A 15,260-nucleotide genomic window follows, 5' to 3' on the forward strand; every position below is an offset into this window, starting at 1 on the left:
TATAACTGAGTTATTACTATTTAAGTAAATCGATGAAATAAGTAAATCTAGCTTAGTTTGTCTTTACTTTCATTGGAACCGACTATATATGAATACACGCTATGCAACAAAGCTTTATCATTGAACTATTTTATATCAATGTTACTTTAATTAAAGGTAGATCTTTATTTGACAAATAGCTGCCCACAATATTTGAGTCTCAGGTGTTAGTAAAAATATATTTGGCTTAAATATTTGGACTTTGTATAAAGATATTCTACTTATTTAATTTTATCATGCAATGATAACTTTGGTGAGGTATTCATTGTTTTTTTTTATTATAATATGTATTTTGGGCGTCAATCACGTGATAACTACTGAACACCTATTAGAGAATATCTACCTACTCATTATTTTTAATTTGGTTGGCCTGTCCTACTATTTTGCGCAGTAAAGAGGTCGTTTAACGTTTAGTGCTACAATAATAGCTGCAACGAAAGTTGTCACTCGTTTTGAAAATGAAATATCATAACTTTGCATTGGTTCATAATATTTTATTACAGGAACTTTACGAAATAGTATATTTTATTCAAAAATTATATTAATTTTATTATTTATACTAGCTGTGCCCGCGGTCTTGTACGTCACGTACTAAGTTACTCCTTATTATATCAGTTATCTGCCAGTGAAAGTCACGTCAAAATCGGTCCAGCAGTTCCAGAGATTAGCTGGAACAAACAGACAGACAAAATTGTAAAAAAATGTTTATTAACCGTTTATACATATATGCACTGAGTAAAAAAGCACTATTTTAGTATTACACTCCAATTTTATTATATTTATAGATTTTTTATTAAATTACTTACAAATAATTATTTCTATCAAATCATTTTCTCTTTTACGATTGCAAACATGATAATTATGTTTACTTATCAAAATAACCAGGTAGTACCTGATTCTTACCTGATTGTTGTAAAAAATAAATAAACAAATATCACATACATTACTCTGATTCCATTGTAAGTAGCTAAAGCACTTTTGTTATGGAAAACCAGAAGTACGACGGTACCACACGATATTTGAAAGTTTAAGTACGAATTACAAAATTTATGCAGTTTGAATGAATGAATGAATGAATGCATTATACTTTATTGCACACCACAAACAAAAAACATAAAAATAGAAAGTAACACGAAATTAATAAAATACAAAAAAGAAAAGTTGAATGATTTTGTAGAATTTCGAAACGAAATTGAAAAGTTAGAGAATATTATTATAGTCATATCATTGAATAAACAGAATACTAAAATTTTAATCAGACCGGTAAAAGTTGTTCACATCCCTGCAAAAAAAGAAAACAGCTGATCTTTACACAGTGTAACTTTAATGATCAATAAAGACATTTCCGATCAAGTCTTTTTACACGAAAATATTTTCAGTGTTCCAATGCAATACAAATAAATACAATGGAAATATTACGATACAATAAACAAAGGTATTTTATATCACTATTTATATTCCAAATCAGGATATTTTAAGGCAATGTTTTTATTAATATAAAACTATTCTCAAAATAAATTGTATTAAATTTGTTTATAATATATTGTAATAATTGTTTTATAACCTGACCACAAAATAAATACTAGTGCGAATAGTCCGTGTCCGAATTTGAGGGGATCACTAACAGTAAATGAAGATCCATTGTCCAGTATCTGGCTCTTTCATAGGCAGCATCTACCTAGTAACGTAACAGCTAGTCAACAGGACAATGACCTTCTCTTGAGGAGATGTATAGGTGCTGAAGTCACCACGTTTTGAAGCAGTGCAAAGAGTACATAATCAGTTTCCCTCAAGATCCTTCGCCGCCGAGCATACGACGAGTTATGACCACTAATTAATCGAATAAAACTGAACGTTACTTATCGATTATATTAACTTTTTTTTTTATTTCACGACTTTTCTTTTAAGTCACTGAGCCATGCCGGTACTGCCAACACTTGGTAACTTTCAAATTAATAGAACAATAAAAATAGAAGCTAATAGTTAAAATTAGACTTCTTTTTTTTAATTATTTTACATATTCACTTTATTGGTTGAGCGTGTAAAAGGGCGTAAGTTGTTTGACAAGGCTATATTTGGAGACAATGGCTGTAAATGGTCCGTTGACGTGATCATGCGCGTTCGGTCTCCGGCAGAGAAAATGGGGCCTCGAACCATCAAGATCAAAGTTTAGTAGACATCGTCAAAGCATTCAAAATTTCTAAAAACATTGCCTGGCAAGTCTGGACTAGTAAATAGTTCATTATGAAACTAGGATCATTGTCCTCATAGGCAATATTTTTGGTAATAACTAAAAACCATGCACCCATCAATTCAATATGCATAAGACTATTCCCTATATCTCTCAGGAATAAACAAACCAATTTTTCCCCTTTAAAGTGTTAATTATTAATCATTGGTGACGTCATAACGGCGAGTTAAAAGCAAAATTGACGATTCTTTCTCATCACAGTGTGACTTAGTTTATGTACCCCGAACTAGGCCTCAGCTCCTATAGTATTTGCTACTATCATCATTCTACGTATATTTTAAAACACACCTAACCATAATCAACGAGCATTTCAATCATCGTCATTTACATTGTATAGATATTTGAATAATATATTTGATTTTGAATGTTTTTCACTTCAGAATCTTTATATTCGTCCCATAAGTTCTTATTTATAAGAAGTTTTGTTTACTGGATAGAAATGAACTTAAAAATTAAAAGAGTATATTGTTCCTGCTATCCAGTTCCATATTTTATATTCGAAAAATAAACTTATATCAATACAAGTATCACGAAATAAATTCTTAAAATGTGACGAATCTGTTTAATATATTTTCTCATTCAAAATAATATACTTCTTAGCAATAATGTCCTAGTAAATTTATTAGAATGTCATTGCTTCCTAGCTTAAAATTCTCAAGACTTCTTAAAAAATATTATCTCCAAAAATCCTAAAATTCTAGGATGTTTTCAAATGTTTAGATTCCTATGAATTCCACGCAGATTGAGCAATGAAGCGATAATTATGGGAATCTTCGAATACCATCACAAAAGACCTTATTTTTTTTACAAAATAATTACATACTACGTTTTATTCATTAAGTTGCCTGCACTGCAAAATTTTATATGATCTTGTTTATGTTGGTAATAATTATTGATTTTGACAGGTAAAATCAGTGCTGCCAGCTTAATAATTTTTCCCTAAATTTATAAAGTTCATATAACTTACGCATCCTTTATTTTCTTTATTTAATGGTATTTTTCTTTTTTATGGTCTCTTTGGCAAAAATCTATGGAAAATGATATGTATAAACATTTTTGAAGTCTCAATATTTAAGGTGTAGAAACAGTAAGAATGATAAATTATCTGCTCAAATTCACTACAAAACCTTCAAGAAAGGCTACATAGCGGATATAATCTAGACAAAACCTAAATTATGCTATGAAACAAATTTGTTTTGTCGTTTAAATATTTTGTAGACGTGGAAAGGAATACCTAAGCATCCCTCCACCAGTGATACGAAGCATCGAAAATGCACTGCATGCTATTTAAGCAAAAAATTATCTTAACTTCTACGCAACTGAAATTGTGTCGACAGTTGCTTGAAAAGGTCCGTATTGCTTTTAAATTTGTGCATTACATAAAATATTTAAAAATGAGAAATATATTTTACAGTATGAGGCTTTAATAAACCCATGCGTAGTCGATACATATTTAACCTCTAAAACAAATAGAGACGAAGAGTCAAAGAAAATTTTATAAACTATCTACGACTCTTTCATGGTCATAGCAAATGACAGAATTCAGTGATACTTGGAACTGCTGACCGGTAAACTAGAATATAGGAGGAGAATGTTTTCGAATGTCTTAAGCTCTTAACGTATTTTATATAGATACCATAACGTTCGCGTAGTGAGTATTGTAATTGTACAACAATTGAGGTCATTGGAGAAACTTATGTGTTGCTGCATTATACGATTAGGTGGTTAAGGTTCCGAAGTCTCAAAAAATCTGTCGAGATAGGATCGATCAGGGTCAGTCTTTTTATATATCGAAATGAAACAACATAAAGACAAAAACACATTAGAAAAATAATAATTTGGTCAAAGGTTTTTTAGAATCATTTTATTTTTATTTAAAATAGAGTTTATTTGAGTATTAAGAATATTATAAAGATTACAAGGTTAAAATAAAACTTATTATAAGTTGAAAAACGGGTGATTTTAATAATGTTTTAGGGAGATTTAGTTAGCACTACCTGGCAACAACGAGATTTTATTTATCGAGTTCTCAATTTGCATTTTGTACAGTGGAAACTGGAATACTGCTACTGCACCATCCTGTGAGTGAAATCATGTCTTAAAACATGTGTTTTTCTCAAATGTGTTAATTAAAAATAAAAACTTAAAGTACATGTTAAATATTAATGTTTAGTATATCGTTTTAAGAGCTTAACGTTATATTGTTATTACAAAAAAAGTGATATATTATTTTTCTCATAGGAATTTGGATTTGTTAAGGTAATAGATTTATTAATTATACTGTTGCATAAATCCAAAGTACATATTTGTATAAAAACGCAGCAAGCGAAAGAAGAACACGATAAAATTGTGCAATGCTTGTTTCTTTTTTACTTTTCGCTCAAAACAAGTATAGCTTTCGGCGAAGGTGATTCTCGGAAATTTATTTTTGAATAGTTGACCTGCGTGACCCGTACGAAGCGATTTGTTTGTCCCTTTTGCCGATTGCCAGTTTGTACTTTGAACTTATTTTTAGTTAAACTTTTAATAGAGAAACATGTTAAAACTCATCAAAAAAGCAACCCCAAAAATTGCTTCATAAGATCGAATAACACTACAATTGTACTCAAGTTCATAAATGTAATGATCAATAAATTGAAGTACAAAATAAAACAATAACATTTGTTGTTAGGCAAGCAGTGGAAAGTTTATTAGTTAAGACTCACAAGGCTAAAATAATTTTGAAGACGATGGCGAATTTTTTATCTTGTTAAAATTGATGTATAAGTAGTTTGTCCTTGGTATAACAAATGACATGAAGTAAAATGGAATTGTTTATTTCAGAATTAAAGCTGTAACTAAAAATGACGGTTAACAAAAAGTTATTGCCCATAAAGGGGCACTTTTTTCTATTCAATGCAGGTAAATATTAATTTCACATTATATTTACATATAGAGTTTAAGAAATATGTATTTGTCGGTATAAACACATATTTTAACTTATAAACTATCCTATTTGTGCATTTGCTGTAGTACATTTTGATATATTACACAAAAATACACTACATCATTCCACCGATGACAGAAAATCCATTTAGTTTTTCAACGAGAGAATAAAGTAGCGAGACAATAGATATATGTTGATATACAACTCGCCATTGTCAATTATTCTTGCTTATTACTAGTGATTAATATTTCATGTTAAATAATCGGGTATTGTAACATGAAAATATGTACCATCTAACACCATATTATTAGGACTGCACATAGTTTGATGCAAAACTATGTACAATGATTGTAACCAAACCCCTTTTTATTTAACGAATTTGACAAATATATATAATTTTTAGATTAGAGAAAAATAATATGATGGTACGGTAAACATATCAATTGTATAAAAACATGCTTTTCTTCCTTTAATACTTGTGAAGAAAGAAGCCTCTTGATGTCCCACTACAAAAGCTCTCTAGTAACATACTGGCTCCAAATAGCGTTGGTTAACACACATTACAATGCAAATTTTCAACTGCCAATTTCTACACAATGATTTTCTAAACCACCAAGCATAAGATATATTATAAGACAAATATAAACATATGAAATACATTGCTTGCCCGGATTGAAATTTGGAATCATCATTTAAGATTGAAAACAATGGGCAATCACTACTAATAATGTTATATTATAAGCATAACACTTAAGTTGTGTTTCACATAATTTCATTTTGCAATTGATATAATTCACAAGTTCTCTTGTAAAAAAAAATAATATGTAGCTTAATTGTATAAACCAGGAATTAATTATTTTTTTTAAATATACATACGCTGAATTTTTTGAATTTAAAAGTTGATGGATGTCGCTAGCAATTGTGTTATAATTGACTGTTGGAAGGCTTATTGCTGAGAGCTGACCTTAATAAATGGGTCTTGTACAATATATTTAAATATTTAAAGCTATGTTTTTAATTATCTGATAGTTAATTAATCATAAAAAAAATATTGCTTCATATCCGTACAAATTGTTATATTTCTATTCTTAATTACAAACAATGATGATTAATTTGCAATATACATTCTCAATTCAAAGTATTTTTAAAGTAGCGATTAGTTTATCAAATTATTTCTTTATCAAACTAAACTAAAAACTGTGATTGATACGAGTATCATTTATCACTGGGTCAAAGAACTGCCCTACTTATTAAAATTAGGGCATCCTTCAACTAGGTCCCAAACAGACCTATAAAGTGTTTCTTTTTAAATATCAATCGTTTACAGGAACGGCCCCACTTGTACCATATTTGTCGACATATGCTCGCCAGCTAGGCTTCACGTCTGCAACGGTTGGCTTGATTTACACCATCCTGCCAATATTCGGACTCGTCGCTAAACCGCTGTTCGGTGTAATTGCGGACAGGTAAATATATATTTTATCGTATTTTTTTTTAAATACGTCGTACAAGATTTATTTGTACATCTGAATTGTGGGTATTTGAAATTCTGTTTGATAAGGTACTAAAATGATTGTATCTAAATACATTAATCCTTATTAATGTTATTAATGCGAAAGTAAGTTCTTTTTTTATGGATTTTAGAAGTGATAAAAGCAGTTGCTTTACAGTTGAACTCTATACGAGCGTATTATATTTGAGATCCTATTGGATTGTGAGAGTCAAAGAATTATGAATTTGTAATTTTTTTTGTGTGCAACGTCATGTGCTATCAGTTGCAAATCACGCCAACATTTACTACAGTTCGATATATGTAGCGTATTGTCTTATAGAATTGAATTTACGGACGACAATAAAGCTATTATTAATTTTTATCTTATATTTAAATATTATATACTGGCATGTATATTCCAAATTTAAAAGCAGTATATAAAAAAAATTGAATTTGACAGCATCCGTTTTTCTTTACTATGATTACTTATAGAACTTCCTCTTAATTCATGCTCTTAATGGCTGAAAATGGAATTAAAATATTTTAAAGTACATAAAAAATCTGAGCGTACAGACACGTGCGACGTTGATTTTTACCGCGAGAGTTTAGTCAAAAAAAAACTCAGACTCAAACTCATTTTAGTGAGGTAATACATAGGTACTATATTGTACATTCGTGATACAATTATGACTTTGTTTTATTAATATAATGGTAACATAATCATTCACAAAATTATGATCAGATTGTAGATATCATTTACAATGAGTAAAATTAATCAACGCTACTCCGTGACTAGTTTCGCGGGATACAATAAAATCGATACTTTCAACTAGGGCATGTTAACTTAACGAACAGGTCAGTAAAAATCCGAGCTCTTATTTCTATTGTAACGCTTGTCAGAATTTTCTCTCTGGCTAACATTTTCCAAGCTACGGTCAGTTGATATGAGCCATTGTTTTGCTGTCAAAAATATTGTATGGTGGAATTATCAACTTAAAAGAATCTATTAGATTAGATACTATACTTATATTATTATTATTAGATACTATACTTTATAATCAGATTATTATTATTATTAAAATTAAGAAAGTAAATTTGTTTGTTAGTCACACCTTAACTTATTCAATCTATACATAATAGGTTGAGGAAAAAGTTTCTTCGTATTTTATATGAAAATTCAAAAAGTTTTTTTTATAGTTTATTTACATTTGACTAAAGTATGTAGGTGCCATTTTGTTCCATAACTTTTTGCCATCTTGTTGGTAGTGACATGATCCCATTGCTGTAAAAATTTTGGGGCTTCTGATCGAAAAACTGCGACAAGTGGTTTTGGCAGTCCTCTCGTGATGTTAACCTGACACTGCCTAAGGAATTCTGCAGAGACCGAAACAGATGAAAATCTGAAGGTGCAAGGTCAGGACTATACGGCGGATGCATTAATACCTCCCAGCCAAACTCTCGTAATTTTTGTTGAGTGGCTAAAGATGTGTGAGGTCTAGCGTTGTCATGGTGAAAAACCACACCCCTTCTGTTGATCAATTCTGGCCGCTTTCTCTCAATTTCTTGCTTCAATCTCATCAATTGTTCGCAATACAGTTCTGAATCGATGGTCCTGCCGGGCGGTAACAGCTAATAATGAATGATGCCCTTCCAATCCCACCATACACACAGCATTACCTTGTTGCGAGTTAATCCGGGTTTTGCCACAGTCTGTGAAGCTTGACCGGCCTTTGACTACGATCTTTTTCGCACGTTCTTGTCGTATGTGATCCACTTTTCATCACCAGTTATCAGCTTCTTCAAAAATGGTTCGGTTTCATTACGTCGTAATAAAGAATCACAAATGAGTACACGGTTCATTGGGTTTCTTTCAGTGAGTTCATGAGGCACCCATATATCGACCTTTTTTTGTACCCAGCTTTATTCAAATGAGTCAAAACCGTTTTGTGGTCAATTGCCAGTTCTTCAGCTACATCGTAACTACTAATATGCCGATCTTGCTCCACTTTTTCAAAAATGGCATCAATTTTGTCCGTAACAGGGCGACCAGAGCGAGATGCATCTTTGATATCAAAATTTCCGGCTTGAAGACGCTTAAACCAAACTTGCGTTACTCTCACAGATACTGCATTAGGTCAATAAACATCACAAATTTTTTTCGCGGCTTGAGTTGCATTTTTACCTTTTTTATAGTAAAATTTTAAAATGTATCGAATTTCTTCTTTAGATTCACTCATTTTAACAACAACAAAAACAAATGAAAATCACACAAATTCCTAATTTGAATTTGTCTTTTTTCTAACATCTTTAATAATTGTCAACAGTCAATTTGTACAAAATGTACAAGATCTCAGTTCTTATAACGTTTGAACCTCACGAATAACAGATTATTGCGTGAATACCATATGTAAATACATTTAGTAGTTTTTAATTTTATCCCGTTCAGATCGATAGCCGAGATGGTCCCGTGGTTAGAACTCGTGCATCTTAATCGATGATTGCGGCTTCAAACCCAGACAAGCAGCGCTGAATATTCATGTACTTGATTTGTGTAAATTCATCTCGTGCTCGGAAAACATCGTGAAGAAATCGGCATGTGTCTAATTTCATATTGTGCTACATGTGTATTCTACCAACACGTATTGGAACAGCGTGATGAAATATCTTCCAAACCTTCTCCTCAAAGTAAGAGGAGGCCTTAGCCCAGCAGTGGAAAGATTACAGGCTGTTGTTTGTTATAGATCGACAGACGGCGAAGCGACTTAGTTTTAACGCGATGATCGTTTTAATTTTATACAATTAAAATATAAATAAAACATGTAATTAAATTGATTATTCCAAATTTCTGAAACAATAATTGCACATACATCAGATACCAGAATTGATTTATTTTTGCTATACCTTCATTCATGTTTGTGTATATCATTCGAGTGTTTATATAATAAAGTGTAGGCGATGATCAGACACCCATCTCAACACTAATGAATGAATGATTCTAGAAAGAAGATCTCTATAAGGGGATTATTTTTAACGATAGTTCATTTCACGAGTCTTTGGACCAAGAATAACTTCAGAGAGCTATTATAGCGAGACATATATGTTGACATTTACATAATACATTGCATACCCCCAGCAATTCCAATTTTATATTCTATTCTATTAATACATGATATTTGTACAAAGCACATATATAGCTATTGGTGTACTTATTATTATATGCCCACGACGTTGTGCGCGTTTGAATTTAAAAAAAATAATTATGTTGTAGCCTAAGCTACTCCTTATTACATCAGCTATATATGAAAGTCAAAATCGTTAGCTAGAGATTAGCCAGTACAAACAGACAGACATTTTTTTTTTTTTTGTTTATGTATGCTTGTCGATCTCGGCCCTTGAAAACACTATACGAAAACTCTATATTTTGATTTGCACTAATTTGGTTTTGAAATGTATATGCTTTGTATATTGAACAGACGAAATAATAAATCAGCAAACACATTTGATTTAAATAAGCTTATTAAACGATATTTTCGGTAAAAATTCTCTAATAACCTAAAAGAATAATTAATTATCAATCAACTATGTAATTATAATGTATTCATAATTTAAAAATACTACTGACTCGCCACGGCTTCGCACGGATGCAATGCTGATACTAAACATACTACAGAATGTGCTTTTTACGACATCACGGTAGAAACTTACAAAATTAGTATTTATCTCCTAAATTTTTTTATGGTATAGGTTGGCGGACGAACATATGGGCCACCTGATGGTAAGTGGTCACCACCACCCATAGACAATGAAGCTGTTAGAAAAACTAAACTATTCCCTACATCGTCAATGTGCCACCAACCTTAGGATCTAAGATGTTATGTCCCTTGTGTCTGTAGTTACACTGGCTCACCTTATTATATATATAAATACATATACTATACATATATAAACACATATATTACATGTATAAACCTTACTATTAAATCAATCTATTAATTAAAAAAAACCGCATCCAAATCCGTTGTAATTTTAAAGATCTAAGCATACATAAGGGACAGACAGCGATAAGCGACTTTGTTTTATACTATGTAATTAAGGCAATATTTAACAAGAAATGAAAGTAAAAATCGACTAAAATAATAATAATAAAAAACAAAACAATAAAGATAAACAAATAAATAACACGCTATAAACATTGATCATTATCTAAAGTCGCTGAATTTACATAATGATTAGTATTTATTGTAACATGATTCAACCAATTTTTATAACATAAAAGCAAACTTAAATCTTCGTTCCTTTGTCATGTGTCCAATAATCTCTAATCTAATTCAAGAGTAACTTTTATAATACGTATAAAGTTGAATTCTGTCACGTCAGTATGAAAACTTATATAATATTATTACATAGTAAAACCTCCTTCGAACGCCTTGAATCTTCATGCAATTTTAGTTTGGCATTTGATGTGAGCTTCAATAATCTATGACATTCATTATGGACTACATTTGGCACCAAAATTATGAAACTGCTTTTAATGATGATAATTTTAACATCAAATAGATACGACGTTTTTCTTAGACAGTCGTAGGACCCTTCATTAATCGCTCAGTAAAGATTTTTTCGCTCTCTAAAATTAATTCTTTGTTAAACCATTTAGCAACTTGCAATCAAGATTCCTGTTTAATATTATCATAAATAATATACTAAATAAATATAAGACAACGTCACATACATTACTCTGATTCCAATGTAAGTTTTTTTTATGGTATAGGTTGGCGAACGAGCATATGGGCCACCTGATAGTAAGTGGTCACCATCACCCATAGACAATGACGCTGTAAGAAATATTAACTATTCTTTACATCGTCAATGTGCCACCAAACTTGGGTACTAAGATGTTATGTCCCTTGTGCCTGTAGTTACACTGGCTCACTCACCCTTCAAACCGGAACACAACAATACTGAATACTGTTATTTGGCGGAAGAATAACTGATGAGTGGGTGGTACCTACCCAGACGGGCTAGCACAAAGCCCTGCCACCAAGTAAAGTAGTAGTAGTAGTAGCTTAAGCACTTGTGTTATGGAAATTCAGAAGTAACGACGGTACCACAAACACCCAGACCCGAGACAACATAGAAAACTAATCGTAATATACATCGACTTGGTCGGGAATCGAGCCAGGGACCTCGGAGTGGCGTACCAATGAATACCTGTGTACACACTATCGACTACTCGACCACGGAGGTCGTCAACAATATTCTGCACATCTACAACTGAGACTCTTCAAAATGAGACCATAAACATTTTTTTAAGTGCCACAGTCACTGGGTCTAAACCGGCTTGCTTTATTAATATAAGATATTCGAAAAATTCCCGTTATTCGCGTATAATTAAAGTTGATATAGATAATGGAATAGTTTTGTATTATAAATAATAATAATAAATAAATAATAGTACATAATATAGTTTAGCTATTAGAAAATTCCATGGCAAACGTAAATGTCTTATTATCATTCCTTCAATTAAAATTGATGAAAACAAGTACATATGTATCGTTTGAATGAATATCTAACTCTCATACAATCATCGTATTTCTTAACATTCGGTAATATGAACGGCTTTAAAATACGCATACGTTGCGACGAAATCTAATCTCGATATAAAACAGATAATACTATCATCTGATGTCATAGCAATCCCATAACATACCGAACATATATTTTAAACCATCATAAGGAGATTAAGATAACTGTTGATAACACAAACAGTTACCATCTATTAAGCAATATAATTGTACAGCGATACTTATTATTTGATTACAGCGTGACAGCGTGATAAGGAATATTGTGGAATTGACGTGGGGAAATAAAGAGCTCTAACACTTTTTTCAAATTTCGAAACCAATGTCTGTATGAACGATTTGTATTTTTTTTTATCAGATATATAACCAGTGCATCGTCTACGTGGCCAGTAACTTCTTTCAATTTCTAAATATTTTTTTTTAAATCATAACAATTTAATAAATTGCGATCAATAATTCTGGCTGAAGATCTTCAAAATTAGGTTTACGTTTTTTTATGAGAAAATCACTGCTACTGAAAAATCGGCTGACGCTTTTAATTTATAAGATTGTTAAGGCATAGGTACAATTTCTAGTATGTAAGTAAACTAAAAAGTAAAGTAACAGCCTGTAAATTTCCCACTGCTGAGATAAGGCCTCCTCTTCCATTAAGGAGAGGTTTTGGAACATATTCCACCAGTGAAATGCACGTGTGGTAGAATTTCGATGAACTTGACACATGCAGGTTTCCTCACGATGTTTTCCTTCACCACCGAGCACGAGATGAATTATAAACACAAATTAAGCACATATATATAGCGGTGCTTGTCTGGGTTTGAACCCGCAATCATCGGTTAAGATGCACGCGTTCTAACCACTGGGTCGTCTCAGCTCTTCTAGTATGTACAATTTTTAAATTAAATTCCAATTTTGTATGCGGTCTCGCGTAATGAGATTTCACATTTACCTCAGGGACAGGGAAACTATGTCGTGCAAAGGGCAAAGGTCGCGCAGCCCTTAACAATATATGAGGAACGTAGAACGAGATATATTGCGTTCCTAACCAATATCGTAAATATTAATATTATAAGTACTTACGGTATCCTGATCATATTTTATACTGAGTATCAAGAGCCACAAGGAATATGAGATTTTATACATGAGATAAATATTGGACAACGTCACATACATTACTCTGATCCCAATATAAGTATCTAAAGCAGTTGTGTTATGGAAAATCAGAAGTAACGACCACAAACACCCAGATTCAAGACAAAATAGAAAACTAATGAACTTGTTCTACATCGAACCCGGGACCTCGGAGGAGTGTACCCATGAAACACACCGGTGTACAAACTACTCGACCACGGAGGTCGTCGTTCGTAATATTATCAAATCAAATCAAAATAAACTTTATTCAAGTAGGCTTGTACAAGCACTTTTAAATCGTCATTTTACAATTAAGTGAAGCTACTACTGGTTCGGAAAGTAGATTGTACCGAGTAGAACCGGCAAGAAACTCAGTAGTTAAAATTTTTTAACATTTAGAAAATACAAACTCATATTAAATACAATTATTTAAATAAATATATCCTGTGTTATGGAAAATCAGAAAAAACGACCACAAACACCCAGATTCAAGATAACATAGAAAACTAATGAACTTTTTCTACATCGACTCGAATCGAACCCTCGATCGGGACCTCGGAGTGGTGTACCCATGAAAACCGGTGTACATATACATACATACTACTCGACTACGGAGGTCATCGTTTCTAATATTGGTGGCGTATTGGCCATATAATTATTATTAAAATTTTTGACGACGCCAATCTATGTATTGATAGCGTAAGCCGTTTTTGTCTCAGAAATTGTGGGACGATAGATGCACATGAAAAATCGGTTATGTTCTCATTCCTAAGAGTCCATCTATAGGCGTGAAGAATAAAAATTATTTATTAATTATTAAATATTAATAAGGGCTCTTGATTGCAATAAATTAAAATTTAAACTGTAACAATTTAACAAAGATTTAATTTTAGTAAGCAGGAAAAATAATGGCTGATTAGCGAGTTGCAACAGCTGAATAACAAAAAAAAAATGATAAAAGTAAAAATCAATAAAGACATCGTCAAACTTAATTTTTTACTGAACTTATGTATAATATTTAATATTAAAAATTTCATTTAAAAATGTTTCGTCATTTAGGCGTCAAATATAAAAGAGTGACTGGCAGTTCACAATTAAATGAAATAAAAAAAGTAATGTCACAGGTTGCAAAAAAAAAAAAACTTTTGAATAAAAGCGAAGATTCGCCCTAGACCTAATAGTTTCTATGAATGGTGACTAGTTACCATCAGGTGCTATACTTCTCCGTTCGCCAACCTATTTTCATAAAATGATTACTTATAAGTCCACTTACATATCTAATATATTAGATATGTAAAGAGTCGAGATGGCCCAGTGGTTAGAACGCGTGCATCTTACCCGATGATTGCGGGTTCAAACCCAGGCAAGAACCGCTGATTCATGCGCTTAATTTGTCTTTATAATTCATATCGTGCTCAGCCGTGAAGGAAAACATCGTGAGGAAACCTGCATTTGACAAATTTGATAGAAAATCTGTCACATGTGTATTCCACGAACCCGCATTGGAACAGCGTGGTGGAAAATGTTCCAAAAACCTTCTCCTCAAAGGGAGAGGAGGCCTTTAGCCCAGCAGTGGGCATTTAAAGGCTGTTGTTGTTGTTGATGATGACTTATTTATCTTTTAATGCACTATATGTATCCAACGTTGATAGATTATCCGGAAATTAATTGGCAAATAATACTAGATTTAATATAATTTATTGTTTTTCTATCTGAAGATCTAGGTTTACGCAATCAATAAAACGTTTATCTTGTATTTCTCAAACATTCGCAAACCAATTTGCGTAGGGAAAAAATCCCGTTGATCTAGAATAATGATGATGTAGGTTTTCGATTTTTTGTGTA

The 15,260-nt window shown here is 31.8% G+C and overlaps 1 protein-coding gene across 2 annotated transcripts in view; it reads left to right on the forward strand.

The window, feature by feature from the left end:
* The first annotated feature begins 4,297 nt into the window (after nucleotides 1-4,297).
* LOC124543009 overlaps nucleotides 4,298-15,260 on the forward strand; it is a 32,401-nt gene continuing 21,438 nt past the window's right edge. The window contains exons 1-3 of one of the 2 annotated variants that reach the window (XM_047121001.1): nucleotides 4,298-4,371; nucleotides 5,114-5,191; nucleotides 6,544-6,682. In XM_047121001.1, the coding sequence (XP_046976957.1) occupies nucleotides 5,134-5,191; nucleotides 6,544-6,682 (197 nt within the window). In that variant the 5' untranslated portion in view covers nucleotides 4,298-4,371; nucleotides 5,114-5,133. Of the gene's footprint in view, nucleotides 4,550-5,113; nucleotides 5,192-6,543; nucleotides 6,683-15,260 lie in introns of both variants that reach the window. The other variant, XM_047121000.1, reaches the window with a different exon arrangement.

Source organism: Vanessa cardui, chromosome Z (assembly GCF_905220365.1).
Source record: "Vanessa cardui chromosome Z, ilVanCard2.1, whole genome shotgun sequence".
NCBI lineage: Eukaryota > Metazoa > Arthropoda > Insecta > Lepidoptera > Nymphalidae > Vanessa > Vanessa cardui.